This window comes from Sceloporus occidentalis, unplaced genomic scaffold (assembly GCF_023333645.1).
Source record: "Sceloporus occidentalis isolate IW3139 unplaced genomic scaffold, rSceOcc1.0.p SCAF_288, whole genome shotgun sequence".
Classification (NCBI taxonomy): Eukaryota; Metazoa; Chordata; class Lepidosauria; order Squamata; family Phrynosomatidae; genus Sceloporus; species Sceloporus occidentalis.
In genome coordinates this window covers 524,846-552,409 of record NW_028317268.1, presented here as the reverse complement: position 1 = coordinate 552,409, position 27,564 = coordinate 524,846, and the positions used below count along the sequence as shown (strand labels likewise).

The following is a 27,564-nucleotide window of genomic DNA, read 5'->3' as shown; positions in this document are numbered from 1 at the left end:
TCTCGTTCTTTTCTTAAACAATAAATAGAGACGGTACGATATAATACTTCGCCTCTCGTTCCAGGACACCCTGCTGCTGTTTTTCTTTGTCATGTTTATGTAATATAAGAGAGCGCCCCCCGGTGGGCTAACAGCGAGTTAATAATGGCAAGTTCGGGACCTGTAGGGTTGGCTCGGCGATATACAAATCCCACAGTAAACCGTATGATGTTATTGTGTCTGAGCCCCCCTGATGACACCTGAGATCAGATCTAACGTGCAGACGTGATGTAAGCGTGAAGCGCGTTGCCGCTGCTGTATTGTTTCGTTCCTATTTATTTGTATAACAAGATTCCTTAATCTCACTTTAGAGAGCTTCCTGTGAAACCAGGGCTTAAATAGCCCCCTTGAGGCTGGAGAGACCCCAATAAACGGGTGTCAATGATTGACAGGCCAGGTAACAATAGGATTGAGTCTGTGATTGAGTCACTTTATTAAGCGGCTCTCTGTTACTCTTTCACTTATTAAGTTTCTGTGACCGTTTCCCGTCCGGGGAATTTGTGTATTGGGAGCGATCGAAGCCTGCGGGTTTCCTGCCCTCCATACAGATACGCTCAGAATCATAGAACCCACCGTCAGATCGGCCCCATCCGGCCCCCTCTAGTCACCTGTTTCTCCCACTGTAAAAAATCAAACCGTCTTAGATTCAGGAGCCGTATGTCTATCCCATGGATTAGAAAAATATGGAACTGATGAGAATAAATGGACAGGACTGGCATCTCTCCTCCCTCTGATGCCCCTCTCTCCTCCCTCTGATGCCCCTCTCTCCTCCCCCGATACCCCTCTCTCCTCCCCTGATGCCCCTCTTTTCTCGGAGGTGAGAATGTTTGCTGGGTATGAGGGGATCGCAGGGTTATACGGCCCTAAAAGCCCCGATAATGTGTATAGAAACCGCAGGAAACGGCTTTATAAATTAAACGGGGGAAATAAACCCCATTATTCTTCTTCTAAATGCCCTGCCCAGTAATACAAATACCCCATAATATGGCGCAAAGTCACATCTAATGGTTTATTCACTAGAAGGGCAGGTTTGGAAGGAGAGTTGTGTTTCAGCTCCTTGATTTCACTATACATTATAACGGGCCATCTTTGTGAGCTTCTGCTGGCTGGCCCTGTATAATGTATAGTTAAATCAGTGAAATTTCACCAGTCTCTACCCTTTGAATTATACATTATGCGTTTCTTGCCAGAGAAACTTGCTAGCGTTGGCCCTTCATAATGAACAACGGAGTGTCCACAACTCTCCTGCCAACGCTCTCTTTTGTGAATAAAGCCCAACCCTAGCCCCCTCTAACCGCAGCCCCTCTTAAATTCAACCTAAAATACCAAACATGCAGCAACATGTACACAGCGACAACTCCCACCATTCTCAGTCAATAAAAAGCTCATAGGTTCCGGTCCAAGCGTTATTGCGGCTCTTCACGCTCGCTCATTCCAAGACGTGAAAATCTGGTGCGAAAGGGCAGATGGCCTCTGGAACTCCTCAGCGTTTGGCTGCCTGCCCATGATAGGAGTTACTGTCTGCAGCCACCGGAATTCAAAAGGTTCCAAAGTAACCTCAGAAATATGATTTTCTATCTGAGCCGATGTGACGTCCGTCCTTCCCAAGCGCGGGACATACGGGGGGCGCCGAGCGAAATTATTATAAACTATTATTTAAATATTATTATTAGAAATTATTTTAAAAGTTTATAAATTCCTGCGGGTTGAACGTCATCTCATTCATTAATTTGTGTTTAATTACAAAAATACTGCGTCCGTTTTATATTTTATATTTATTATAATTTATATTTAATATACCTTTTATTTATTCAGATTTCTGTCCGTTTTATGAAGATTTGACGTAATAAATAGAAAATCATCGTGGTTTTTTTTTTGTTTGTTTTTTTTCACGACAAAATTTACCGCCAGCAGCGCGGATTAATCATTGTACAGCACTGCGGAATATGAAGGCGCTACAGAAATCTATTAATAAATAATAATGATGATTATAACTGAAGTCTAGCAAACCGTGACGTTCCGTAGTAACCATTTCTGATAATATAGAATTAACAACATTCCAAACGATACGACGCGCTCTATGCATGAATATTTCATGAGTGGACCATGGGGGGTATAATGTGACATGACGTCCGACGCTTAACCTCTTCAACACAAAAGGGCTTCGGGTTGTACCCCTCATTAACTTTTAAGGGAGAAAACATGTTTTTGGGTATTACGATTGCATCTTTTTCAATAATATTTACTAAAAAGAAAACATATTTAAAGTGATTCATCAGATGGAGTGCTTTTTCCCCAGACCCTGAGCATTTCAAATGCATACTTATTGTGTTATAAGTAAACAGAATATATTTGTGTGTAAACAGAGCCGGTGATTTAGCCTCTGTTTTGGCTGTTTTAGCATCTACCACTTCTGCTGGGAGGCTGCTCCGTGTATCTACCACCCTCTCGGTAAAGGAAAACTTCCTTACATCGAAAGCAAGGCAGGTAAGCAAAACCAGGAATCCTGACCGCTAGACCATATGGGAAATGCTGCCGTTTTGGGGGGCTCGTAGTTGCACGTTATGCTCAGACAGGAGACGATTACAGAGATGGAAAAAAAATGTTTGATTTTCTTCGGAATCGCGTGTCATACCTTCACGTCACCACTAGATGGAGACCCCTTTCCATCGCACTCGCTGGGGGCACACGAGGCTCATATACCGCAGCACTGCATTCAAGTCACCGCGATACTTTGGGGTCTCTGGTTCAAGGCGCACTTGGTTACCTTCATGGAAATAACGTATTATGGTAAAGGTCTACAGATTTTTTCTCCTTACTTGCGTATCATCGCAGCATTTACACCCCTGCTGGATCCTTCTTGTGCTCTTTCTGTATAATAAACATTTTGAAGAATTATTTTGGGGTCCGTGTGGCTGGACTTACCCCCTCACCCTGGGCTGAACGTTACCCCCCATGATGATGTTGGATGGAGAGTGAATAGCGATGGTGAATATTGGAACTACAGATGGATGGAGCCGCGTTGGTCATAGAGGCGTTTTTAGTCGAGGTGATACTTTTTATTGGGCCAACATGAAAAAGGGACATCTGAGGTCCCTAATGATCACTCTACACCCATAAAACGTGTCATGTTCAACCAACAGGTCACAAAGTCGCATCAGAAGTCTTGGTGAAGCCCCTAAGCGCACCCCCTAATTGAAATTGTGTATTAAAGCTGCTGTTCCACTATTAATGGCACTTAGTAGCATGTTAAAGGGATGCTCGAGCCATTATATGATATAATATATATAATATAAGATAGCCCTTTAAATTTTAGTGATGCCCCATGCATTGGGGGGGGGGGATTCTGCACAATGCCCCTAAATGCATGTGTTCTACCCCCACCTATTCTCCAAGCATGTAGTATATTTACTGCCAATATACTCTGGCATTGGCTCAGCAAACGTTAAGGGGGCCTAAAGAGACCACTGTGCTCTTTTTGGCTTTAACGGAAGCCACGGAATTGTCAGATCACGAAAGAGCTGGGGAGCTGCAGCTTCCCTGCAAGGTGATTTCTTAAAACTATGTGAATTATGCATAGTAAAATGGTTATTTTTTTTTGGATAGCTTCCTGGGGCATTAAACTGCTCCGTTATGTAAATAAACCTCCCTATAAAGATTTTTATTGTGTAAAAACCGCACAGAAAGTAGATTTTTCGGTTTCTATGTCGGTAGCATCCGCTTTTACATTTAAATTAAGCGTTCCCCGGAAAAATTCTGAACACGGAAAAAAAATGGAATTTATCTTCTAAACGGTGTTCCTTTTCCTGATGCTTGTGGACGCGGCTGTCTCGTTTCCTATACAATAGACACGGACACTCCTCCTCCCACAGAGCTGCCCCAGCAGTCAGAGCGAGCGTGGCCACCGACCATCTGCTGCCGAGACCCTCGTTACAGCCGGATCCACCAGATTCATTCGCCTTGGGGGATCGAGAAATAAAGATCTATTACTAAAAGGTCAAGCTCTTGGGACAAGACTCTAGAAGAGGATTCCAGGCACTGAAGATTTGGTGGTATCTTCAGAAGCAGATATTAATTCCGAGGACTGGAACGAGAACCAGCGAACGCGCCGTTTAGTATTCCCATCCCCAGATCATCATTCATTTGTTACATGTATCCGCGCCGTCGCTCGGGGGGATTCTCTGGCATCGGTGGGAGAGTCTCTCTGTTCTAGAGCAGCTTCTCTGGAGTGGTCACGCTGGCTATTTAGGCACCTCCTCCCTAAATTAGGTTCAGGAGATCAGTCCCCGGACCTCAGTAACGGGAAGTAGTCTCAGCGTGGAGATGGCAGCCAGCAAGGTGGTCAAAAGACTGATAAATAAGCCCAATTCTCCATCAAGCGCCCGGAGTTCTGGCCACGCGATCCAGAAGAGACAAGCCAGGGTGACGGTGAAATACGACCGCAAGGAGCTCCAGAAGCGGCTGGACGTGGAGAAGTGGATCGATGAGCGCATGGAGGAGATGTATAAGGGGAGGGTAAGTACAGAGGGGGTAATATTTGGGCTGCGGTGAAGCGCCCCCCACCCCATTTTTTTTTTTATTTTGGAGCAATTCATTTAAACTCAGGAACGCCCCCGATAATTAACATCAATTTCATGGCTTTTGATACATTTTTAAAAGATATTTTGCAAATTGGTGATTCTTAGATCGTAAGCTCACGCGGCGTCGCCTTTGTGTTTGAATGTGTGTGTGATGCGTAAGGCCGTTGTACAGCACTATGGTATATGGTGGCGCGTTGTCAGATGAAGGGCGGGGGAGGGGCACGATAATTGGTGACATTGCCATGAGGATGGGGGGGGGGGAATTAACCCATTCCCTGCCCCAGAGTGTGAGAGCGCCGGGCAGAAAATGAGATTATATTGATTTTATTTCTTACCTTTATTTAATGTTTGCCGGTTTCCAGAGAAATGACTCTTATTATCACTATACATGGGGGGGGGGGGGGGGGGGGGGGGGGGGGTATCCAACGCTTTCCATAATACCCCAGAGAGCTGCTGACCTCTTAATGAACAAGTCATTAACTTTGTATCTCTCATTGTCATGGCAACAGCTATTTAAAAAATTAATAAATAGTAAATCAGTTTGGCTCTGGCCCTCCAGGACTGGATTTGGACGGCCCTGATGTGTATCCACCGGTTACAGGCTGGAGGCATAAGCCCTAAAGCCAATTGCATAGGGGGCAAATGGGAATCCCCGCCCCAGACACATGCCCTCGGGGGCCACACACGCCAGTCTCTCACCCACCCGCCAACTTCACACATGGAAGCACGGGGCACTCGGGGTTAATATTTGAACTGTTCTCAAGCAGTCCTGGAATACAACACCCTTCATGCGCAGCCGGCCGAGTCAGCATTGTGGGAGTTGTAGTCCGCAGCAGATGAGTGGAAGATGCTGAGGAAGTTTGGAAATAATTTGTACTTTTGGTTGGAGCTCTCCTGCAAGCTCCCTTACTTAGTGAATAAACCCCTTTGTGTTAAATTAGTGTCACATGATCCAGGGTATTAATTCGTTTGGGATTTGCTAATTCCAGCCGATCAACCAATCACAGTAACTGATAGAGACGTCTAAATGCATAAAGGGGTTAATAGGACGGGAGAGAAGTTACGAGACTGGAATCTAACGCTAGAGAGTCAGAGACTGAGACGGAATGAAAGGAAGTTTTACTTTACTGAGAGGGAGGTAGATAAGTGGAACAGCCTCCTAGCAGAGGTGGTAGAGGGTAATACAGTGAGGGCATTAAACATGCATGGGATAGACATACGGCTCCTGAATCTAAGATGAGACCAACGACTGATTAAGGTTTGAGTCGTTACAGCAGGGGAAACGGGCGACTAGACGGGGGCCGGATGGGGCCGGCAGGTTCTGGGTATCTATGAAATGACTGGGGGGGGGATACTATAGATAAAAATAAGGCAAAATTAATGTAAATTAGACAAATAACTGGAAGCCGTAGGAGGTTTGGGTACGATTTTGAATTTTTAACCGTTGTTTAATGTCCTTGATTAATATTCCTGACAGAGCCCATCAAGGTGCAGTAAAGGCCGTCATCCGCGAAGGTTGTTTGTAACGAACCATTCAGACGGAAAATGGTAAAAGTGAAACAATCCTCTCCGCCACTTTTTACCCAAAATCTCTTTTATGGTCTGCAAAGTATTTCATTTTCCAGTCCTGTTAGGAACGGGCCGGTGCGCCGCTCTGAACAAAGTGCAAATACCAGCGTTATTTCATATTTCTAGCATAAACGAGGGCCGAGCACAGCAGTCTTGCCTTCAGGTGATTAGGTGAAAGGGTCTTATTCACTCAACTGCGCTTCGGAATATGACGGCGTTATACAAATCAATATAACATGACTGCTCACCAATTCCGTTTCACGAGTCGCTTATTACGCAACCCCCCAGCATGTGACATGGCCAGAGAGGGGCACTTTTTAAGGGGTGTGGTTAGAGGCGGGGCTATACATATAACACAGCGGGGTATTTAGAAGAAGAATAACGGGTTTTATTTACCCCGTTTAAGTTTTAAAGCCGTTTCCTGCTGTTTTTCTAAAGAAATTGGGGCAAAGTGGGTAACTACCCCTGTTACTTAAAAGGGGCAATAAACATCTCAATCTATATATACACATATTCCTGAAAGCGCGGGGGGGCAGGATAAATCAGTGTCTGTACCAGCAGTGCTGGGCGTAGGGGAAGTGCTGATACATCACAAAGCGCGTCCCCTTCTGGGATTCGGGAAAGGAGGGGTCGGGGGTCTCTGGCTGAATTAATAGGAAGAGACGGTATCCGAGTGTCTGTTATTACAAAGGATTACGCCCCGGGATATTAACCCTCTCCGTGCCGGAGTGTTATAAAGGCGTCTCCGTGCATCTGTGTGTCGGCTCCTATTAATAATGTTATATGTAATATTTATTTATTCATTTATATATCGCCGTCATACTCCGTAGCGCTGTACAATGTGTTTTATTATTTATATATCGCCGTCATACTCCGCAGCGCTGTACAATGTGTGTTATTATTATTTATATATCGCTGTCATACTCCGCAGCGCTGTACAATGTCTGTTGTTATTAACGATTGATATATCGCCTTCATATTCCGCAGCGCTGTACAATGTTATTATTTATATATCGCCGTCATACTCCGCAGCGCTGTACAATGTGTTATTATTATTTATATATCGCCATCATATTCCGCAGCGCTGTACATATACGTTCTAGATGAGCATCAATGTTTTAAGATGCGGAGATTCATATATTATACGTTTTTTTTTATATATGCCTCTCTGGACATTTTGAATCTTTGTAAATATCCATAAACCTTCTAGATTGTAAGCTCTTGTACAGCGCCCCGGTATACGATGGCGCTATATAAATCAATAAATAATAGCAATGATTGGGAACGTGGAAGCGGCTCCGCGATGCCTTCTGATCTACCTGCCGACTGAGGAAAGTTCTGCCCCTGAATGAGGAAGCGTTAACCCCTCGAGTACTGGAAGGGGAATTCCCACCGAAGTGTGAAAGCTGTGCTTTTTTCTTTTTTTTTTTTCTTTTTCCGGCTTGTCTTCTCTGGACCCGCGCAGATAATGCGCTGGGGCGGGGGATTTAACGACTTTACCCCAGAATGGGGGTTTCTAATTACCCTGTGCCTGGGGTGGATGTTCTGTCAACAGAAGACGGATACAGAAAAGGGGGCTTTAAATGAAATGACATTAAAGGGACAGTGTGGTCTTTGTACGGAGCCCATTCTTATATTAAAAAAAATATATGCTGTATATATGTTATGTTATGCGTCCCGCGCTGTATATATGTTATGCGTCCCGCGCTGTATATATGTTATGCGTCCCGCACTGTATATATGGTATGCGTCCCGCGCTGTATATATGTTATGCGTCCCGCGCTGTATATATGTTATGCGTCCCGCACTGTATATATGGTATGCGTCCCGCGCTGTATATATGTTATGCGTCCCGCGCTGTATATATGTTATGCGTCCCGCACTGTATATATGTTATGCGTCCTGCACTGTATATATGGTATGCGTCCCGCGCTGTATATATGTTATGTTATGCGCCCGCGCTGTATATATGTTATGTTATGCGCCCGCACTGTATATATGTTATGCGTCCCGCGCTGTATATGTTATGCGCCCGCGCTGTATATATGTTATGTGTCCTGCGCTGTATATATGTTATGTTATGCGCCCGCGCTGTATATATGTTATGTGTCCTGCGCTGTATATATGTTATGTTATGCGCCCACGCTGTATATATGTTATGTGTCCTGCGCTGTATATATGTTATGTTATGCGCCCGCGCTGTATATATGTTATGTTATGCGCCCGCGCTGTATATATGTTATGTGTCCTGCGCTGTATATATGTTATGTGTCCTGCGCTGTATATATGTTATGTTATGCGCCCGCGCTGTATATATGTTATGCGCCCGCGCTGTATATATGTTATGTTATGCGCCCGCGCTATATACCTTATTATGCATGCCTTCTCCAGGACATCAGTCGTTTCTCTCCCGTCCGCATGGAGTGTGCCTGACAGTAATCAGCGCCCCCCGAGACGAGCATCCTCTGCATGCGCGTCCCCCCCCCCTCGTCCCGCAGGGAGTATCTGCCCATTATCCTGTAATTGGGCACCTGAGGCTCCTCCGTGTCGTTCCTCCCATCAGTCCCTCTAACCCATAACCCAAAAAAAGAAAATGCGAGAAGCCATATCGGTCACCGAGAAATCAATACATGAAGAAGGGACCTCTGAGGTCTTGCAGGCCGGTGTGAGCCTTGTACATCTTTAATGCCATCATTGTGTTTATATAGCGCCAGCAGATGCTGTAGCGCAGCGTGGTTATAATAGGAGAGAAAATTGACTGTGTACACATGGTCATGTATTCAAACAGACCGGTACAGAAGGCCTTCGTCTCGTGAGCTTACAGTCTATGAGATCCGTTCATTTATTGTCTGGCTGCGTCCCTTCCTCGCTCTGCGGCGTCCACCCCCCCCCCCCCGCCACCCCCTTCCGGTAATGTTTAGGGTCCCGGTAATGGCTCCATAATAGCCCTAATATCGTAACCAGTAGTGTTTTATTGCCCTGTCGGGAGATACAAAGTATCTTGCAGGCAATAGGAGCCCCCCCTCCGCGCAGACACAACCCGGCCGAACGCCGCGTCCTCTACCGCCCCATCTGAACGGCCGCTCAATGCTGGTGTCTCTTGTGTTCCAGGAGATGGACATCCCAGATGAGATCAATATAGACGAGCTTTTGGACTTGGACACAGATGAGCAAAGAAGACTCAGCCTGCAGGTATGGGAGACGCATAGAGACCCAGAACCTGGCCCCCGGCGGCCCCAATCTAGTCGCCCGTTTCTCCTGCTGTAACGACTCAAACCTTAATCAGTCGTTGGTCTCGTCTTAGATTCAGGAGCCGTATGTCTATCCCATGCATGTTTAATCCCCTCACTGTATTACCCTCTACCACCTCTGCTGGGAGGCTGTTCCATGTATCTACCACCCTCTCAGCAAAGTAAAACCTCCTTACATTCCGTTCAGATGTAGTATTATTCACTTTCAGAAAGGAGAATGCAGACTGGAAAGGGTTATCAGGCGGGTGAGGAGAGAGGGGAACGCGTGTTATAAAACGTTTACAGCAACTAATTTAAAAAAAAAAAAATGAACAACCGAATTTGGGAAGATATTTCCCCAAAATACTTCATAGCAATAAAAATACTAACTTTTTTAGAATGTTATAACGCTATATAATTAAAATCACTTCATACATTTAAAGGGGTTAATAATGGACAGGAGGAGAAAAGTTACAAGAGACCAGAATCTAACACTAGAGAGTCAGAGACTGACATGGAACGGAAGTTTTAAGTCACTGAGAGGGTGGCAGATAAGTGGAACATCCTCCCAGCAGAGGTGGTAGAGGGTAATACAGTGAGGGGATTAATCATGCATGGGATAGACATACGGCTCCTGAATCTAAGACGAGACCGACGACTGATTAAGGTTTGAGTCTTTACAGCAGGAGAAACGGAGAATAGACGGGGGCCGGATGGGGGCCGATCTGCCGACAGGTTCTGTGTTTCTATTTCAATGAACGTTTGATTTAATGTTTTTTTTTTGTTTTTTTTGCTTTCCTGTAAACATGTTGATTTTTGACTCCGCTGCCGCCGTGTTTCGGACTCAACCTGTGAAATGCCTCCTGTTCCGCTTTGGGGCAGTTGGGTGGTATTGGATGTTCCGCCCCGGAATCTGTAGACAGTCGCTTGATACGGCTAATCTGTCCTGTCGTTCCTGAGCAGTTCTTGGGAAAAATATCTCCCTTTCATGTGGTTTCTGCGCTGAAGCTGTTCCCACAGACGCTCCATAAACACAGCAGATAGAAGGAAGCTATCGCTATTAAGCGGGGGGGGGGGGTTAATTATCCTCTCCCCCCCCCCCCCCGGACCTCACATACTTCTCTATATTTGGTGAAAATAAGGTTTTGAGCTTGCATTTTGTTTTTGTGAGCAATAATTAAAAAAACCCCTTTTATTATTTTATACGCAGATCGGCCGCGCCGGACCCCTGTAACGTTTCTATTTTTAGCTTTATTAGAGGGTCTGCTTATTAAAAATGTTAATTTATTTCTCATTTTAAATTTGTTGAATAAGAAAAGTTGGAAATGAATCTTGTTTTCCATGAAGAAAGGAGCGCTCTCCCCGCGCTCTCCCCATCAGACCGGAGAGCTGCGGGGTTCGGCTGCCTTAACGATGCCCTCAATCTTATCAAGTGCCAAAAAAATATATGTTTAAACCGATTATTGTCTCCGTAAATTGTACATTAATTGTGATTTAACCAATATCCCTATAATTATTCTGAATAAAACATAATATTCTCTGCATCTTTTGGACTATTTTCAATTATTTTTTTATTCTGGAAATTCTTATTCTCTCCAGTTTCTAATAATCTGCTTAAAAAAACCTGATCTCCCACAATTTATTTTATTCCTATTTTATGTAAATATCGCTCGTTCTGGTTTTTGCCCCCCCATAATATAAAGTTTTCAGGCAGCTGCATATCAGCCGTTTGTATGATTCTCGCTCTGTTATCTGATCCCCGATCTACTAAACACCCCGACTCCTTATCATACTGCCTGTGGGGAACAATAGAATGGCTCGGTCTTAATCACCCAGCCAGACACTCTGACTAATGAAAGTCTATGGAGGAACGGACTTCATTAGCATCGCCATAAAGCATCAGCTCAGTGCGGTGTTTGAGTCGGGAATACATATTATACAGGGTATACAGCGCTGGGGGTTATATTACTGTATACAGCGCTGGGGGTTATATTACTGTATACAGTGCTGGGGGGTTATATTACTGTATACAGCGCCGGGGGAGGGGTTATATTACTGTATACAGCGCCGGGGGAGGGGTTATATTACTGTATACAGCGCCGGGGGAGGGGTTATATTACTGTATACAGCGCCGGGGGAGGGGTTATATTACTGTATACAGCGCTGGGGGTTATATTACTGTATACAGCGCCGGGGGAGGGGTTATGTGTGTAAAGATGTATATTTCATGTTTTTTAGCCTCTCTATTTATTTTCTTGTGTATTTTTTGCAGGTTCTCCTGAAATCCTGTACGAATAACTCCGAGGTGAGCGCGCGGCCCGTCCTGTTCCTTTTTAAAATATGAAATCTCTCCTGCTGATCGCGCCTTCCGGAAAAGGCTTGTTTTTTTCACCCCCAATTTCTAATTCCTCTGCTTTTGTACCAGAAACACTGGATTCAATTATTCCTAAACCTCTAAAACCGGCACATATTACACATTTATTATTATTTTTTATTCACTATAGAATGTTTGGTGTAAAATGTATCAAAATTAGTTTTATTCTGAAACCAAAAAGAATAAAAAATCAAGTAAAGATACGTTAAAGACATCTAATAATAAGATAAACCTTTTTCCTCCCCATTTAATGAAATCTCCAGCCGGATCCCGGAGGAGATTCGAAAGATCCAAACTCTGCTTATTCATCGGCGAGAGTCCCCTACATGCGTGTAACGCGTCATACGTGTAGCAGAACAACATATCTGAGAGTCCGCTCCATAAAGCAAAGGTCCCCGACGTGATCACGCTTCATTAATTTAACCCTTTGCATTACGGGGTTTTATGGCAAAATGATTCATTTACAGCAATTGCCATAAAAATGAAATAAATTCACATTTTATTTTAGTCCGGAAATCCCCCGACCCGCTGGCTGCTTATGGCTGACGGCGGATTCATGGCCGCTGATATCGCTGGGCTTTATTCACTAAGCAGGGAGAGTTGTGGCTTCGGGTCCTTGGTTATACGTTATATGACCGCGACGCTCCCGTAAACGCTCCGCTTAGTGAATAAGCCACAAAGTGTCCGAGTCAGGAGGAGATCCCGCGGCATGCGCAGCATGTGCGGTGGATCGTCGCCCCCGGGACCGAGCGCTTCGCCACAGCTCGGGGGCCACGTCTGTGACGGGCAGCGGCCCTTTAAGTCACCGAGCCCAGAGAAAGCGTGGAAATAGCCAGTAATCTCCAAAGCATCCCGCGCAGGGTTAATACGAGAAAAGCCGTAAAGTCCCACATTCTCCCGCCGCATCGGCCCCGTTTGGCCCAAATAATCCGTCCATTATCCCTGCTGTAAAGACTCGGATCCTATTCAGCCATATCCCGATCCCGCGCATGTTCAAATCCCCTCACTGTATTACCCTCTACCACTTCTGCTGGGAGGCTGTTCCACTTAATGTGTTTAATTCCCCCTCACTGTATTACCCTCTGATCCGTTTCCACATACGCCGGTCCGTAAAGATCTTTCTGCAGCTCCCTGTGTATTGAAAATTCTTTATTTCACGGCATTTTGGGAGTGGACGTAGTCTGGCTGAGCGGGATGGGAGTTGTGTTCCGGTAATGGGGAGAGGCTCTTGGGTTTCCTTGTCCCCGGCAAGCTAAGCACTTTATTGCAGCCCACACCCCGGTGTCCGTGGCCCCACCAGGGACCCTCACGTGGCTCAGGTCCCAGAGGTCACCCCGGCCTGGGGCAGTTACTTCCTCTGCGGGGCTCTGAGCCGGACGCTCCTCCTTAAAGCTCGAATGGTCGGAGTTTTCCTGATTCTTCTTGTTGGTGACGTTACTGCTATATATATTTATACACTGCCCGGGGTAGTGTTTCTGGCTCTGGGGGTACTCCCATCACTCCCAGCCAGGAAGCTATTGAGCTATAACAATACATCAAGCTAAAATACAGGGGGGGTACATTTCTCTCTGTCACTGATCCCGGCCTTCGCTCCGACAGCTCTCTCCTCCCCCGATGGCCCTCTCTCCTCCCCTGATGCCCCTCTCTCCTCCCCTGATGCCCCTCTTTTCTAGGAGGTCAGAATGTTTGATGGGTATGAGGGGATTGCAGGGTATTCAGGAGCCGTATGTCTGTCCCATGCATGTTTAATACCCTCACTGTATTACCCTCTACCACTTCTGCTGGGAGGCTGTGCCACTTATCTACCGCCCTCTCAGTAAATTAAAACTTCCTTCCATTCCATCTCAGCCTCTAACCTTCTAGTGTTAGATTCCGGTCTCTTGTAACTTTTCTCCTCCTTCCTGAGCACTAAATATACCATAATATATATATTTATGTAATATAGTTAATTTTTGTTTGTGATTTATATAATTTATATATATGTTTATGTGATATATACTGTATGTTTATATAATATATGCCGGTATATATGTTTTATGTAATATGTATAATGTAATATACGGTATATGTTTATGTGATATATGCCGTATGTTTGTTATTAAAATAGACTTTTCTTGTAATCCCCGCTGTGTTTATCGCGTTAGGACTTCATCGGAGATCTTCTCTGCAAGTTAAAGGGGCTCCAGAAACAGACCATGCTGAGGAAGAACGGCCTGGACGTCCATAACCGGGACCCCATTCACGAGGACGCGTGACCCCCCCACACCCCATTAATAATGGGAAGGGGGTCAGAGGTCAAAGGGCACAGACTGTACCTATAAAGATCAATGCGGATCCCGTATGATCCAAACGGCTGAGCGGGGATCTTTGTTCCATTTTTATAAAAGCAATAAGGCACTCGGGGCTTCACCGGGGGCAGCGCCTGGTTCTACGCCGGGCCAGTGCTGCCTTGTTGCTTTTAACTCTTTCACTGCTGGAGCTGCAGCTTATAGCCGGGGTTTGAGCCTTTTGATTTAACCCGTAGATTGGACTCTTTAACCGGAGCTGCCGGTGATCACGGAACCGGCCAACCAGTACAGACGGTATATTAACATGATGTAGGGGGGGACACGTTCTGTATTGCACCAAAAGAGGTTACCCTACAATGTATGTTGGGGGGCAGGGGTATAGGAGACCCTGTATATAAGTGTGTTTGGGGGAGGGGGTCACACCCTGTATTGTACTGGAAATTGAATTTTTGGGGCTGAAATGGTCCGTTCTGCAAAAAGCACAAGTGTGGGGGGGGGGCATTAAAAGCAGATATTATTTAACCCTTTGCTCTCTGGTTAATCATGGAAGGAGCCGCCTTAGCATCACAGTTCGGCTCGAGCCATTCGCAGCGCGGCGCTTATTCACTAAACGGCTGCAGAACAAGAACTTATTTATACGCTTTTGTTACTTTTTAAGATATGAATTTTAACCAAAGTTACAAAAAACTGTTTGCTTTTTCTTTTAATAAATTATTTCACAGAATATTTCTTATTGTCCCGCCGCTGTCTGACCAGTCCCGATACCGCGGTCACATCCCCTACATTACATACAGACCCGCCGCTGTCTGACCAGTCCCGATACCGCGGTCACATCCCCTACATTACATACACACCCGCCGCTGTCTGACCAGTCCCGATACCGCGGTCACATCCCCTACATTACATACAGACCCGCCGCTGTCTGACCAGTCCCGATACCGCGGTCACATCCCCTACATTACATACAGACCCGCCGCTGTCTGACCAGTCCCGATACCGCGGTCACATCCCCTACATTACATACAGACCTGCCGCTGTCTGACCAGTCCCGATACCGCGGTCACATCCCCTACATTACATACAGACCCGCCGCTGTCTGACCAGTCCTGATAATACAGTCACATCCCCTACATTACATACAGACCCGCCGCTGTCTGACCAGTCCTGATAATACAGTCACATCCCCTACATTACATACAGACCCGCCGCTGTCTGACCAGTCCCGATACCGCGGTCACATCCCCTACATTACATACAGACCCGCCGCTGTCTGACCAGTCCCGATACCGCGGTCACATCCCCTACATTACATACAGACCCGCCGCTGTCTGACCAGTCCTGATAATACAGTCACATCCCCTACATTACATACAGACCCGCCGCTGTCTGACCAGTCCTGATAATACAGTCACATGATAAGCTCGGTGCTGGCCCGGGACGGGGTCTCTTGTTGTGTTTTTGCCCGTTTCTTTTTCTTAGCCAAGACTATCAGTGCCCTATTCTTCTCCTTGTTGGGGAGGAATAACATTCCTCTGTTGTCTGTGAGCAGCTGTTTCTCTTGGGCTCGGAGTAAACTAGTTAGAAATGGAAATGTAATTTACGGAAAATCGTTAACGATAAACACATTTTATTTATAAGAAGCTCGTGTTTGGGTTTGTGGTAACGCATCACATGCAGGGCCGGGACGCGCATGTTTATGCGAGTCCAGATTTTAGATCCGTACAGACACACCCTGCGGGCCGCGGACCGGGTGCGAGAAACCGGCTACGGACCGGTCGGCGATAACTTCGGTACCTATTGTACACCGCTGCGGAATATGATGGCGCTATAGAAATGATTATCCCCCCTCTGTATCCGAGAACAAGAAAGGCCAAGACGGTACAAAAAAAAAGGGGGGGTGCTGCCGGTTACCGGGACATCCTTATCATCTAAGCATCACGGAAACCAAGTCCATTAATTACCCAGATGGAGGCGTCAGATGGATCAATAATAATTCGCCAGGGGTCACCGCCTCCTCAGGCAGCGGATTCCCAAACTTTACTGCCCTCCTTAAGACTTTGGCGCTGAAAGGGTAAAGTGACACTCATTTGGCAGGGGGGGGGCAGTAATAGAAAAGTTCTCACCTGACATCTCGCCCCGGGGTCACTCGAAATAACCTGCCAAATGTCCCTGTTTACTTCAGCCAGTCCTTTTTTCTCCCCTCTTCCCTCCTTTGTGCTCCTTTCCTCTCCCCTAATGCCCCATTCTCCTCCCTTGATGCCCCAATTCTGTGGCCCTTTTTTCCTCCCCGGATGAATTTCCTTATAATTCTACTGGAGTAAAAAACTCAGATTGTCGCTAAGCGACTTTGGGTTATTATGCCCCCAAAACACAGCCGGTCCGAATTGCACCTTTCAATTCCTGGCTGAGGATGATGGTCGTTGGTAGTTGTAGCCTGGAGTAGCTGAGGGATCTTGAGCTGTGCCTGGGGTTAGCACAGTTAGCGACATGGTAGGGACTATCAGAAGAAAGCCAGTGCAGTTGGTAGGTATGCAGCGAGCAGCGTCACCTTTATGTCAGACTGGTGGCAGATGGGGCTGTTTATTTATTGCCCCCAGCCCCCATCCCCACTAAACACTAACCACTAACAACATTCAGATGCTGTTACGTGCGGAATGTTTACTGGTTACACTGGTTTCGCTGGAATGTGACAGTTTACTGAGGGGGGGGGGCTTTGGTGACCTTGTGTTTTCCATTACAGAAACAATACATTATTCGGTGCAAATGTTATGACTGCTGGACTTATAGAAACTCAGGACTGTTGGCAGGTATGCAACCATGATATAAATCACGCGCAGCCTCATTTTTCCTGGACACGACCTGATATAAATTACGCAAAAAGGTTTCTGAAGGACGTGGTCTGAGGTCCTGAACATGGATCCCTCCCTGGGGTAAAAGCCGGGGCTGGTTTTAGCCCCGGGGACATCTGAATCATAGGGGCCGGTGGGGTGATCTTTCTAGGGAGACGGGTGCTGACTGGTGGCCCCCAAAACACTTTCAATCACTGGGTATGAGGGTATCGCAGGGTTCTACAGCCCTAAAAGCCCCGATAATGTGTATAGAAACCGCAGGGAACGGGTTAATACCGTATTTGCTCGATTATAAGACGAGGTTTTTTTCAGAGCAAATGCTCTGAAAAATACCCCTCGTCTTCTAATCGGGGTCGTCTTCTAATCAGACCTCAAATAGAGTCTGATTAGGAGACTAAGATCCAGATCCCCCGCACCGCTGCAGGGGACCTGGATCCTCCTGTCTCACCCCCCCCCCCATCATACACACTTACCGGTGCTTCCTGCTGTATTGCCGGGGCAGCGGGTTGACGTCTACGCGATCCGCGTAGACAACGTCCGCTGCAGCCGGAAGGAGGTGTGGCTAGCAGCGGGGGTTGTCTGCGTCCGTCGCGTAGACCTTCCCCGACTGTCAGAGATCTCTGATCTCTGATCTCTGACAGCCGGGGAAAGTATACGCGACGGACGCATACAAACCCCCGCTGCCAACTCCACCTCCTTCCGGCTGCAGCAGAAGGCGACGTCAACCCGCTGCCCCGGCTGGAAGCACCGGTAAGAGAGGGCTGAGAGGGGAGAGAGGAGAGAGGAGAGGAGAGGAGAGGGGAGGGGAGGGGAGGGGGGGGGGAGAGTGTGTGTGTGTGTGTTAGTTAAATGGGGGCATAGGGCATTTCTGGAGTGGCGTTAAGGGGGCATTTAATAGAGCACTCTGCCTCCTGAAATGCCTTATACCTCCCTATATGCCACTCTGCCCCATAATATGCCTTTTAACCCCCTAAATGCCAGAATGGGATATAGGGGTATAAGGCATTTCTGGAGGCAGAGTGGCATATAGGGGGTCAAAAGGCATACCATGGGGCACAGTGGCATATAGAGGGTTAAAAGGCATATCATGGGCCACAGTGCCATATTGGTGTGGCAAGCCTGGGGGCAGATGTGCGTAACTGGGGGACAGGCTGGAAAATACAAGAAATAAAAACAAAAAAAATATTTTTCTCAATCATAGCTTTTATTTAAAAAAATAGTTTACATGAATTAACATTTACTGGTAAAACTTTTTTCCTTTAGGGTCGTCTTATATTCAGGCTTCTTCTTTTTTCCTAAGTTAATATTCAGATTTTGGGGGGTCGTCTTATAATCAGGGTCGTCTTATAATCGAGCAAATACGGTAAATATAACTGAGAAGGTAATCCCTGAAAGTGACCAAAGACTGCCCTCTAGTGGAACATAATGAGAACTGCACCTTACTAGGGGCGCAACAGATAGGAAGGGGTATTATGGGGTAATAGGAGTTATAGGGAGGGGTTTATGGGGTGATAGGAGGAGTTATAGGGAGAGATAGTGAGTTATAGGAAGGGCGATATGGGGTAATAGGGAGGGGTATATGGGGTAATAGAAGGGTTATATTGTACCGCCAGTGTGACAGTCCCTGTAGAAATATCACATGACGCTCCAATTCCGGCAGAAGCACAGATTAATGAGTTTAAAACACACAATTTATATAAAACAGTTTTATTACGTAAAACCGGCAAATTATATATAAATCTACAGACACTGATTTTTCAGACACAGCCGGCAATATCTTCCAGGGACTTTTAAAAAAGTGCTATAAAGCGAACGCTGATACAAAAAGGTTAAAATACCTTTAAAGTCAAATTACACAAAAGAAAAACAAATAATTTTTTATAAATGTTTACATTTTTGTCACCCCATTCCCTTAAGATTGTAAGCCTGCGAGCCCCTAATGTATCGGTTTGTCTTAGTCTGTGAATCCTCGTCTTGTCGGACCCCTTGAATATATTGTATTAAGCGCTGCGTAGATTGTTGGCGCCATATAAATAAAATATATTAATAATCATTTTTACACAATGAGAAATAGGATTTCTTTGAACTGCGGTTTCATAACTGACCAGCAGAGGGCAGATGGACACAAGGCGTAAATGTATGGGGATCAAAACAGAACCTGCCGGCAGATCGGCCCCATCCGGCCCCCGTCTAGTCGCCCGTTTCTCCGACTCAAACCTTAATCAGTCGTTGGTCTCGTCTTAGATTCAGGAGCCGTATGTCTGTCCCATGCATGTTTAATCCCCTCACTGTATTACCCTCTACCACCTCTGCTGGGAGGCTGTTCCACATATCTACCACCCTCTCCGTAAAGTAAAACTTCCTTCCGTTCCATCTCAGTCTCTGATCCTCTAGTGTTAGATTCCGGTTTCTTGTTTTTTCTCCTTTGAAATAAATTCCCTCCTGTCTTTTATTAACCCCTTTATGTATATATATATTATTTTATATATCGCCATCACATTCCGTAGCGCTCTCTCTCCCTTCTCCCCTCCAACACGCGATGTCAGGAGGCAGCTTCACGGTGAGCGCAGGAGCAGCACTTTGAGCGTGAAATATATAGAGTTTGCTTCACCGATCCGGCCAGATTTGTATTTCTCAGGGGACTTTCCCTTTAAAGCTACTCTGCTGAATTTAATACTTTTGTACCTAAAAGCAGCGTTATAAACATCATTCCAAATCCTCCGGCGTCCCCAAACCCTTCCCAGGAATATATTTAATTATTACACAATTTGCCTGATTCCTACCTATTCTGGAAAATTTCACAGGGCCCACCCACGAACCTATCTTTAGCCCATCATTAATGATAAGGTTACAGAAGCTGCTGCGGGAAATGGTACGGCCCAGAGAAGATTCCCGGCTACAGAAACTAATGTGTCACCTATAGGTCTTATGGGGTCACCTATAGGTCTTATGGGGTCTGGTCCCTCATGGAAGATGTTTAGCAACTAAGTTCTGGAAATAAGACGCGACGTCATCGGGCAGAATGTTGCTGAATTGGGACAATCACTTGGTTGGTTCTCTGTTGTCTCAAACGAGGACTTGATGATTGACAACCCAGCCCCCCCAAAAAAATCCCACCGTGACTTCCAGACAATGGATCTTCTCTGGCCGGAGTAATCAGGGAGTCCTACTAGGAAACCAACCCATTTCTGGAGGAGCCTCGTAGGAAGCCTCTTTATAAACACACTCAAGATACTCGGATAACGTGGGAGCATCTGAGCCCCCCGAGCCGTGGCTTCCAGGGGCCCGTTGTGTCCAAAAGAATAATAATATTGAAGATAAAGCCTCTGCTGCTGGATGGTGGAGCCTCCTAAGTTCTTGAGGACAACTGGACCTCCGTCGACGTCCCGACCGTCTATCAATTGATTAAAACAAACAGATTGTGGGTTTTGATAATAATAAATAACGTATATTTACACAACTTCCCAACACTCCCGCTGTCATCAGGCCTTGTAATCATCCATTATCCTCAGGATCTCGTCTAGAATGGAGGGTCCCAAGTCCAGCTCCAGGCCAAAAAGCGAGTCGGATTTCGGGAGGCTTTGTCCCCGAGCGCGTGGGCCCCCTCTCGCGTGGTGGGCTTCCTCGGACTCCTGGCCACGACTTTCCCCCCCACTTTCACTGATGGATCCATCGGACGAGCTCATGGAAGCCGCCAGAAACCTGCTGTGCTCCTCTTGAGAGATGGTGGAAAAGGACAAGTCTTCTTCTCTGCCGAAACCTCCTTCCCCGTAGCTGATGGACATCGAGCGTTGGCTGGGGGTCTCCTCTAAGTGCAGGCGTGGAGGCTTCGGAGGTGCCCTCTCCTTATGTTGGGGGTCACCAAAAGCCGGAAGGGACACGGCGTTCTTTAAGAAGGGGCGATAGCTTTCAGGGCCGGAGCGGAGATCTCCGTCCAAGCCGGCGTCCGCGCTCTGAATCGCCAGCTTGTGACCCAAGTTGGGGAGAAGATCGTATTTGCCCTGGAGGAAGGACAGCTCCCCGAACATGCCCCCCTCCCCATCGAGCCCGATGTGGGCGCTGTGCCTGAAATCACCCAGCGGGGGGCTGATCATCTCCCGCGAGAGCATGTCCCGCAGCTTAGTCTTTTTACCCCTCTTGGGGGTGGAGGTTTTCAGATACATGGGGGTTTTGGCCGGCATCTCGGCCGCTACTTTTCCTTTCCGATGATAAAAATGATAAAAAAAAAAATATATAAATAGAAGCTGGAAAAGACGGAATTCAAACCGGGCCAAGTTCTTGGGTTAAAACTCGTTTTATGTGGAATCTGGAGGAGAAATAAGAAAAAAAAAAAAAATGTAAGTATTACAGCCAGAACTGGTTTAATATCTCATTAAAAGTAAGAAATTTTTTTTAAAAAAATCCACTCGGATATAAAAAAAAAAAAAAAATCATTTTAAGGCCGGATGCCTTTTTATTTTTTTTTTGTTATTTGAGTCGGGATCAAAGGTTTTGGAATAAATGTTAAAAATAAGGATTATAAATGGTTTTTCGGGAGCGCGAGGCGGCTATAAATAGATTTCCGGAGGAAGTAAGGAAAGGAGGGATCGTCCTTCCTTCCCTCTAAACAAACAGGATGGATCCGGCTCTCGGCATCAGATGGAATCACCGGCGGTCCCGGGAATCACGGCCCCCCAGTCACCGCGCGGCGAGGAATTCATCACCGGGACGGGGCGCGAGAACACGAGAGAAATAATGGGGCGGGGGACGGGCAACACGGGACACAGACGCCATATTTACAGCATGGGGAGGAGCAGACCCTGTATTGCACAGTACAGTGTATGAGGCTGGACCCCGTATTGTACAGTACAGTTTACGAGGCCGGACCCCGTATTGTACAGTACAGTGTATGAGGCCGGAGCCCGTGTTGTACAGTACAAGGCAGGCGTTTATGTCGCGTGTGATTGGTTAGAGAGGTGACTCTATATACAGACCTCCCGGGGAGCCGGATAGAAAACATAATCCTATAAACCCCCAGTGTGCGCGCCAGCAGCGGGCATTAATCCGCGTTGCCGCGCATGTCCAAAAAACCCCAAAAAAACAAAAAACAGCCGTCTGCCTGGAGGGTTATATGGAGACCGGACCCTCTATGACTTTATTGGCATCACGGCGACATCCCCCGCGGAGAAACGCTTTATTTATGTTCCCATGACGACACCATCGACTAGCAGACCATTAGAAATGGCTTCCATTTATAGCCCACCCTAGAGGACCCCCCTCCCTGAGAAATGGTTTGACCTTCATATCCCCATATATTGGAAAGGCTTCATTAGTCGAAGGGCCTACATAGAAAAAGATTTTACGTCACAGGGGTCTCTTCTTCCGGGGTCCCAAAAATGGTTGGAACGCTCCGTCTTTTTCTATGTCGGAAAAACAAAATGTGTTAAGATAAAAAAAAAATACTCCGTCGCATTACTGAAGCCATGATCACCTTTTTAGGGCATCCCCACTATTCAAAATGGTTTGCCCCTACCATGGCACCCCCAGGAGAAATGGTTTGCTCCATTTGACTACCAGTATGTCCCCCTAAAGAGAAATGGTTTGTCCCATTCCTCCTTTCTATGGTTTATATTACAGACAGATGGCTGATAATGTTACCCCTGGGGGGGGTTGGGGGGGGTCAGGGGTATCTGTTACTATAAACGCTCCAGCTGCTCCCTCCATTATCCGGGGTCCCTCCATTAATGACATCATTTCAGCCGGAGTTCTCCTTTTACAGCCAGAAGGATTTGAAAATGGCAATAACCCGCAGGAAACGGTTAATATTCGGTCTCCGGCTTCCTATTGGTTCGGTGCAGACCCACCATCCAATTAACTGCCCCGATTCGCAGAGAGAGAGACGCCTCCTGGAAGTACCCCCTCCAGGGTTTAGCCCCCGTCCGCTAAATGGTGCATCAAAAAGCTGAAGGGTTTAGGATTCCTGCAGAGAAAGCTCCTCCCCCACCTTTATAACGGCTGCCTGGACCAATCAGCAACAAGCAGCAGCTTAACAGGAGAGAGATAACTTAACGGGGAGGAATAATCGTGCAGATCCTGGGAACAGGAAGTTAAGAGGGCCGCTCCCATGCTGTATACATGGGGGGTGTCTAATATATAGTTTTTTTAAATACCGTTACACGGATGTATTTGGCGTGTAGAGCCGGAACATATAGGATAGTAATCTTTTAAAAAGGTGGAGGCGAAACCTCACGGGTCTCCCAGATGACTGCAGTTTTTCAGGGCAGATTGTAAGCTTATCCAGGAAAAGTGCCAGATGGGCAGACGCTGCTGCAGGCCGGGCCCACGGGGAGGAAAAAACATAACGGCCCCTGGGCACATACGTGATCTATGCAAAGAATGAAACATGTGACACAACTGCGAGTAACACGACCCAAACTGCCCCCGGCAACAGTCGCCGAGGGGGAATCTGGAATAAAGCCAGCATTACACCATCGTTGGGGAGCGGCTGTATGGGGCAATCACTACATACCTGCCCTGTGCCCCGGTTCAATTTGCCCAGTCCCTCCCCAAACCCCCGTTTATCCCAAGAGTTCTCGTTCCTTTATGTATGTAGAACTGAAAGGGTTAACAGGAACCCGGGGGGGGGGGCATTTTGGGTGGCTGTGAGAATGCGGCGACCTCTCCCCTCCGGCCCCCCCATGGATCAGCCGGGGGCCGCTCACAGAGGGGATGGGAGGATACATGGAGCTTTAACCCCTTAAATGCCGCGGGTGTTTAATAACATGGGGTATGTACGATGCCCCCCCCAAACAAGGATTACTCTGCAACCAACACGGGGCAATTAAGAGGTTAAATCTTCAGATGTGAACGAGGGTCTCGGCTCCTAATAAATCTACCCCAAGCGGGCAGAAGCCATTTAAATACCGGGGCAACTTTCTAAATGAGCCAAGGCGGACCATACATTAACCCCTTAATAGCCCATCATGCAGAGCCTAGCGCAGTGACAGATGGTTCCGGTAACGATCGTTATGGAAACAGTGACCTGACAGGAGGTGGAGATATTCCGAATGGAGTCACCTGTATTCAAGCAGGGAGAAAAGCACCAATCGGGACGCGCGGATGTCATTAAATTAGAGAATATGAAGGAGTTGGCCTTCCGTTGCCAGGAGCGTCTCCAACGGCCGGCCACTCGGACAGGGCTCGGCTGGGGGGGGGGGGGGGCGGCTCGTCACATTCTTGGCAAAGCGTCTTGGAGAGGAGACAGCGCTCGGTAACAAAACACGCAACACGGGGGGGGGGGCGATTGCTAATCGCAGGCGCGCAGGACCCGGCCAACAAACAAGCATCTCCCATCACACCTCCCGTCCGTCCGCTGCACCCCCATCACACCTCCCGTCCGTCCGCTGCCCCCATCACACCTCCCGTCCGTCCGCTGCCCCCATCACACCTCCCGTCCTAAAGGGGGTTACATTGGGGCCGACATTTCTCTCCTGCTGTTGTTGGAATCAATAAACCCCCCACACAAAAAGAAATATGTTTTGAGACATTTACTAATAAGTCTCTCCAGCGACCTCTCTTGCTGGGGGGCGGATCTGTAGGACGGAGTATTTGTAAAGGTAGTTACCGAGTATGAAAAAAAATGCCCCATAAAAGACGCTGAATTCCATTATTTAAAAGGAAATAAATATTCCAAAACCCGCCTGAGCCGACGCATTTCGCGAGGGAGGATAATAGGAAATTCTCTCAGACGGGATATTAATCGGAAAAAAAAAAAAAAAAAAAGACGATTTCGGGGCTTTTTGGGGCTTGGAGGATGAAAGCGAATTCCTGCAGCCAGAGCGGCCGCCTTCTCAGCTCTCCACCCAAGATAAAAGTCATCGAGGAATGTCCCCATTCTCATACTACCTGAGGCAAACAATAGAACGGCTCAGTCTTAGTCACCCAGCCGGACTCTGTGACTAATGAAAGTCTATGGAGGGACGGACTTCATTAGCATCGCCATAAAGCGTCAGCTCAGTGCGGTGTTTGAGCCGGGAAACTCACCCAAAATATCACATGACTGACAGCAACGGCGGCTCCAGATCTGCAGATAAAGGGGGTTTATTGGGACTGGATGCCGCTCTCCGGTGCTGCGCGCCAGTACGGCTTTTGACAGGAAGTCCCCTTTAAACGTTTTGTTATATTTAAGTGAAAAAATTGCTTTTTTAGGGTTGTTTTTGGCTTTTCAGCTGGTTGTGAGTTAATATTTTGTAACTCTTAGGATGTCCCGATTCAGACCTCGCATTTTGGGATTTATTCCTAGATATTAACCCCTGAGCTCCACTTGGACGCGTCGAGCGGATCCTCCCCTAAATATCACTAATTCCATTCATATAAAAAAAAAAACAACAAAACCTTTGAGGGGGAAATAATAATAATCCGGCCCCCGTCTATTCTCCGTTTCTCCTGCTGTAACGACTCAAACCTTAATCAGTCGTTGGTCTCGTCTTAGATTCAGGAGCCGTATGTCTATCCCATGCATGTTTAATCCCCTCACTGTATTACCCTCTACCACCTCTGCTGGGAGGCTGTGCCACTTATCTTCCACCCCTCAGTAAAGTAAATCTTCCATATGTTAAATTTGTTTCTCCTTGGGCTGGATACATTGTATCATTTGGCTTCTTTGCCTCATTAATGTTAGAGTCCCTCGGCTGCGCGGCGGATCCAGATTATTTCATTAGGGAATATTGTTGTTTTACCTGCCGTGGTCCTCCCCAGGTGACCGGCACTGCTGGGTGTCAGAGGCGCGTCCAGACCCTGAGCTGCTCCCAGGGATACGAAGCATTGAGCCGCACGGCCAGTGAGTCATATACTGGGAGTGGGAGGGGCCAAGAAACCAGCACCTTCCCCTTCTCTGCCCTTAAACCGTGATGTCACAGCTCTGCGTAACCCCTCAGGTGCTGGAGGGGTCTCTGCCGGGGATGCGACTCCGCAGCGCGTTATCAGGACAGACGCAGACAGCACCGGCTCCGTAACTAACGAGAAACATTAGAAATAACGACCTTCAACTTATCTGATACACTCATCGGGCAGATTTTAGGTGGTGGATAAATGGAACAGCTTCCCAGCAGAGGTGGTAGAGGGTAATACAGTGAGGGTATAAAACATGCATGGGATAGACATACGGCTCCTGAATCCCGGACGAGACCAACGACTGATTAAGGTTTGCGTCGTTACAGCAGGAGAAACGGGCGACTAGACGGGGGCCGAATGGGGCCGATCTGCCGGCAGGTTCTGGTTTCTGTGTCAGTCGGGTTCAGTTCTGGGTCGGTTTCCGGTTTATTGGATTTCACTGATTTATTCCACATTCTGGGATTTCCAAATTTTGTGATTTCTTGAGAAGGAGTTTCTGGTGAAAAATCAAATAAATCCCCCGATAACCCCCCCCCCACACTGTATAATACAGAGTCTGCCCCCCCCACTGTATAATACAGAGTCTGCCCCCCCCACTGTATAATACAGAGTCTGCCCCCCCCACTGTATGATACAGAGTCTGACCCCCCCACACTGTATAATACAGAGTCTGCCCCCCCCACTGTATAATACAGAGTCTGACCCCCCCACTGTATGATACAGAGTCTGACCCCCCCACACTGTATAATACAGAGTCTGCCCCCCCACTGTATAATACAGAGTCTGACCCCCCCACTGTATAATACAGAGTCTGACCCCCCCACTGTATAATACAGAGTCTGCCCCCCCACTGTATAATACAGAGTCTGACCCCCCCACTGTATAATACAGAGTCTGACCCCCCCACTGTATAATACAGAGTCTGACCCCCCCACTGTATAATACAGAGTCTGACCCCCCCACTGTATAATACAGAGTCTGCCCCCCACACTGTATAATACAGAGTCTGACCCCCCACACTGTATAATACAGAGTCTGCCCCCCCACTGTATAATACAGAGTCTGACCCCCCCACACTGTATAATACAGAGTCTGACCCCCCACACTGTATAATACAGAGTCTGACCCCCCCACACTGTATAATACAGAGTCTGCCCCCCCCACTGTATAATACAGAGTCTGACCCCCCACACTGTATAATACAGAGTCTGACCCCCCACACTGTATAATACAGAGTCTGACCCCCCCACACTGTATAATACAGAGTCTGACCCCCCCACACTGTATAATACAGAGTCTGACCCCCCCACTGAATGATACAGAGTCTGACCCCCCCACTGTATGATACAGAGTCTGCCCCCCCACTGTATAATACAGAGTCTGCCCCCCCACTGTATGATACAGAGTCTGCCCCCCCACTGTATAATACAGAGTCTGACCCCCCACACTGTATAATACAGAGTCTGACCCCCCCACTGTATGATACAGAGTCTGACCCCCCCACTGTATGATACAGAGTCTGCCCCCCCACTGTATAATACAGAGTCTGCCCCCCCACTGTATGATGCAGAGTCTGACCCCCCACTGTATAATACAGAGTCTGCGCCCCCCCCGGTATAATACGGGGTATTAGGAAAGGTTCTCTTTCTCCGTTAATCTCGTTCTATTTATAGATAAGAGGATGAAACTCTCTGCAGAATTAACTTCATGCGCAGCCAGGTAGCCTTAACCCTTTCAGGGTCAAAGAGACGCAAACAATAGTGA

At 47.2% G+C, this 27,564-nt stretch overlaps 2 protein-coding genes across 2 annotated transcripts; one reads left to right on the top strand and one right to left on the bottom strand.

Moving 5' to 3' along the window:
- Positions 1–4,362: 4,362 nt before the first annotated feature.
- LOC149275442 (protein phosphatase 1 regulatory subunit 14A-like) lies at positions 4,363–14,047 on the top strand. The gene is made up of 4 exons (XM_089504756.1): positions 4,363–4,554; positions 9,300–9,380; positions 11,691–11,723; positions 13,937–14,047. Exons 1-4 carry the CDS (start codon positions 4,363–4,365, stop codon positions 14,045–14,047), a joined length of 417 nt encoding a protein of 138 aa, XP_089360882.1.
- Positions 14,048–20,411: 6,364 nt separating this feature from the next.
- LOC149275441 (cdc42 effector protein 2-like) lies at positions 20,412–21,110 on the bottom strand. Its single transcript, XM_089504747.1, has one exon. It carries the CDS (start codon positions 21,108–21,110, stop codon positions 20,412–20,414), a length of 699 nt encoding a protein of 232 aa, XP_089360873.1.
- Positions 21,111–27,564: the final 6,454 nt, after the last annotated feature.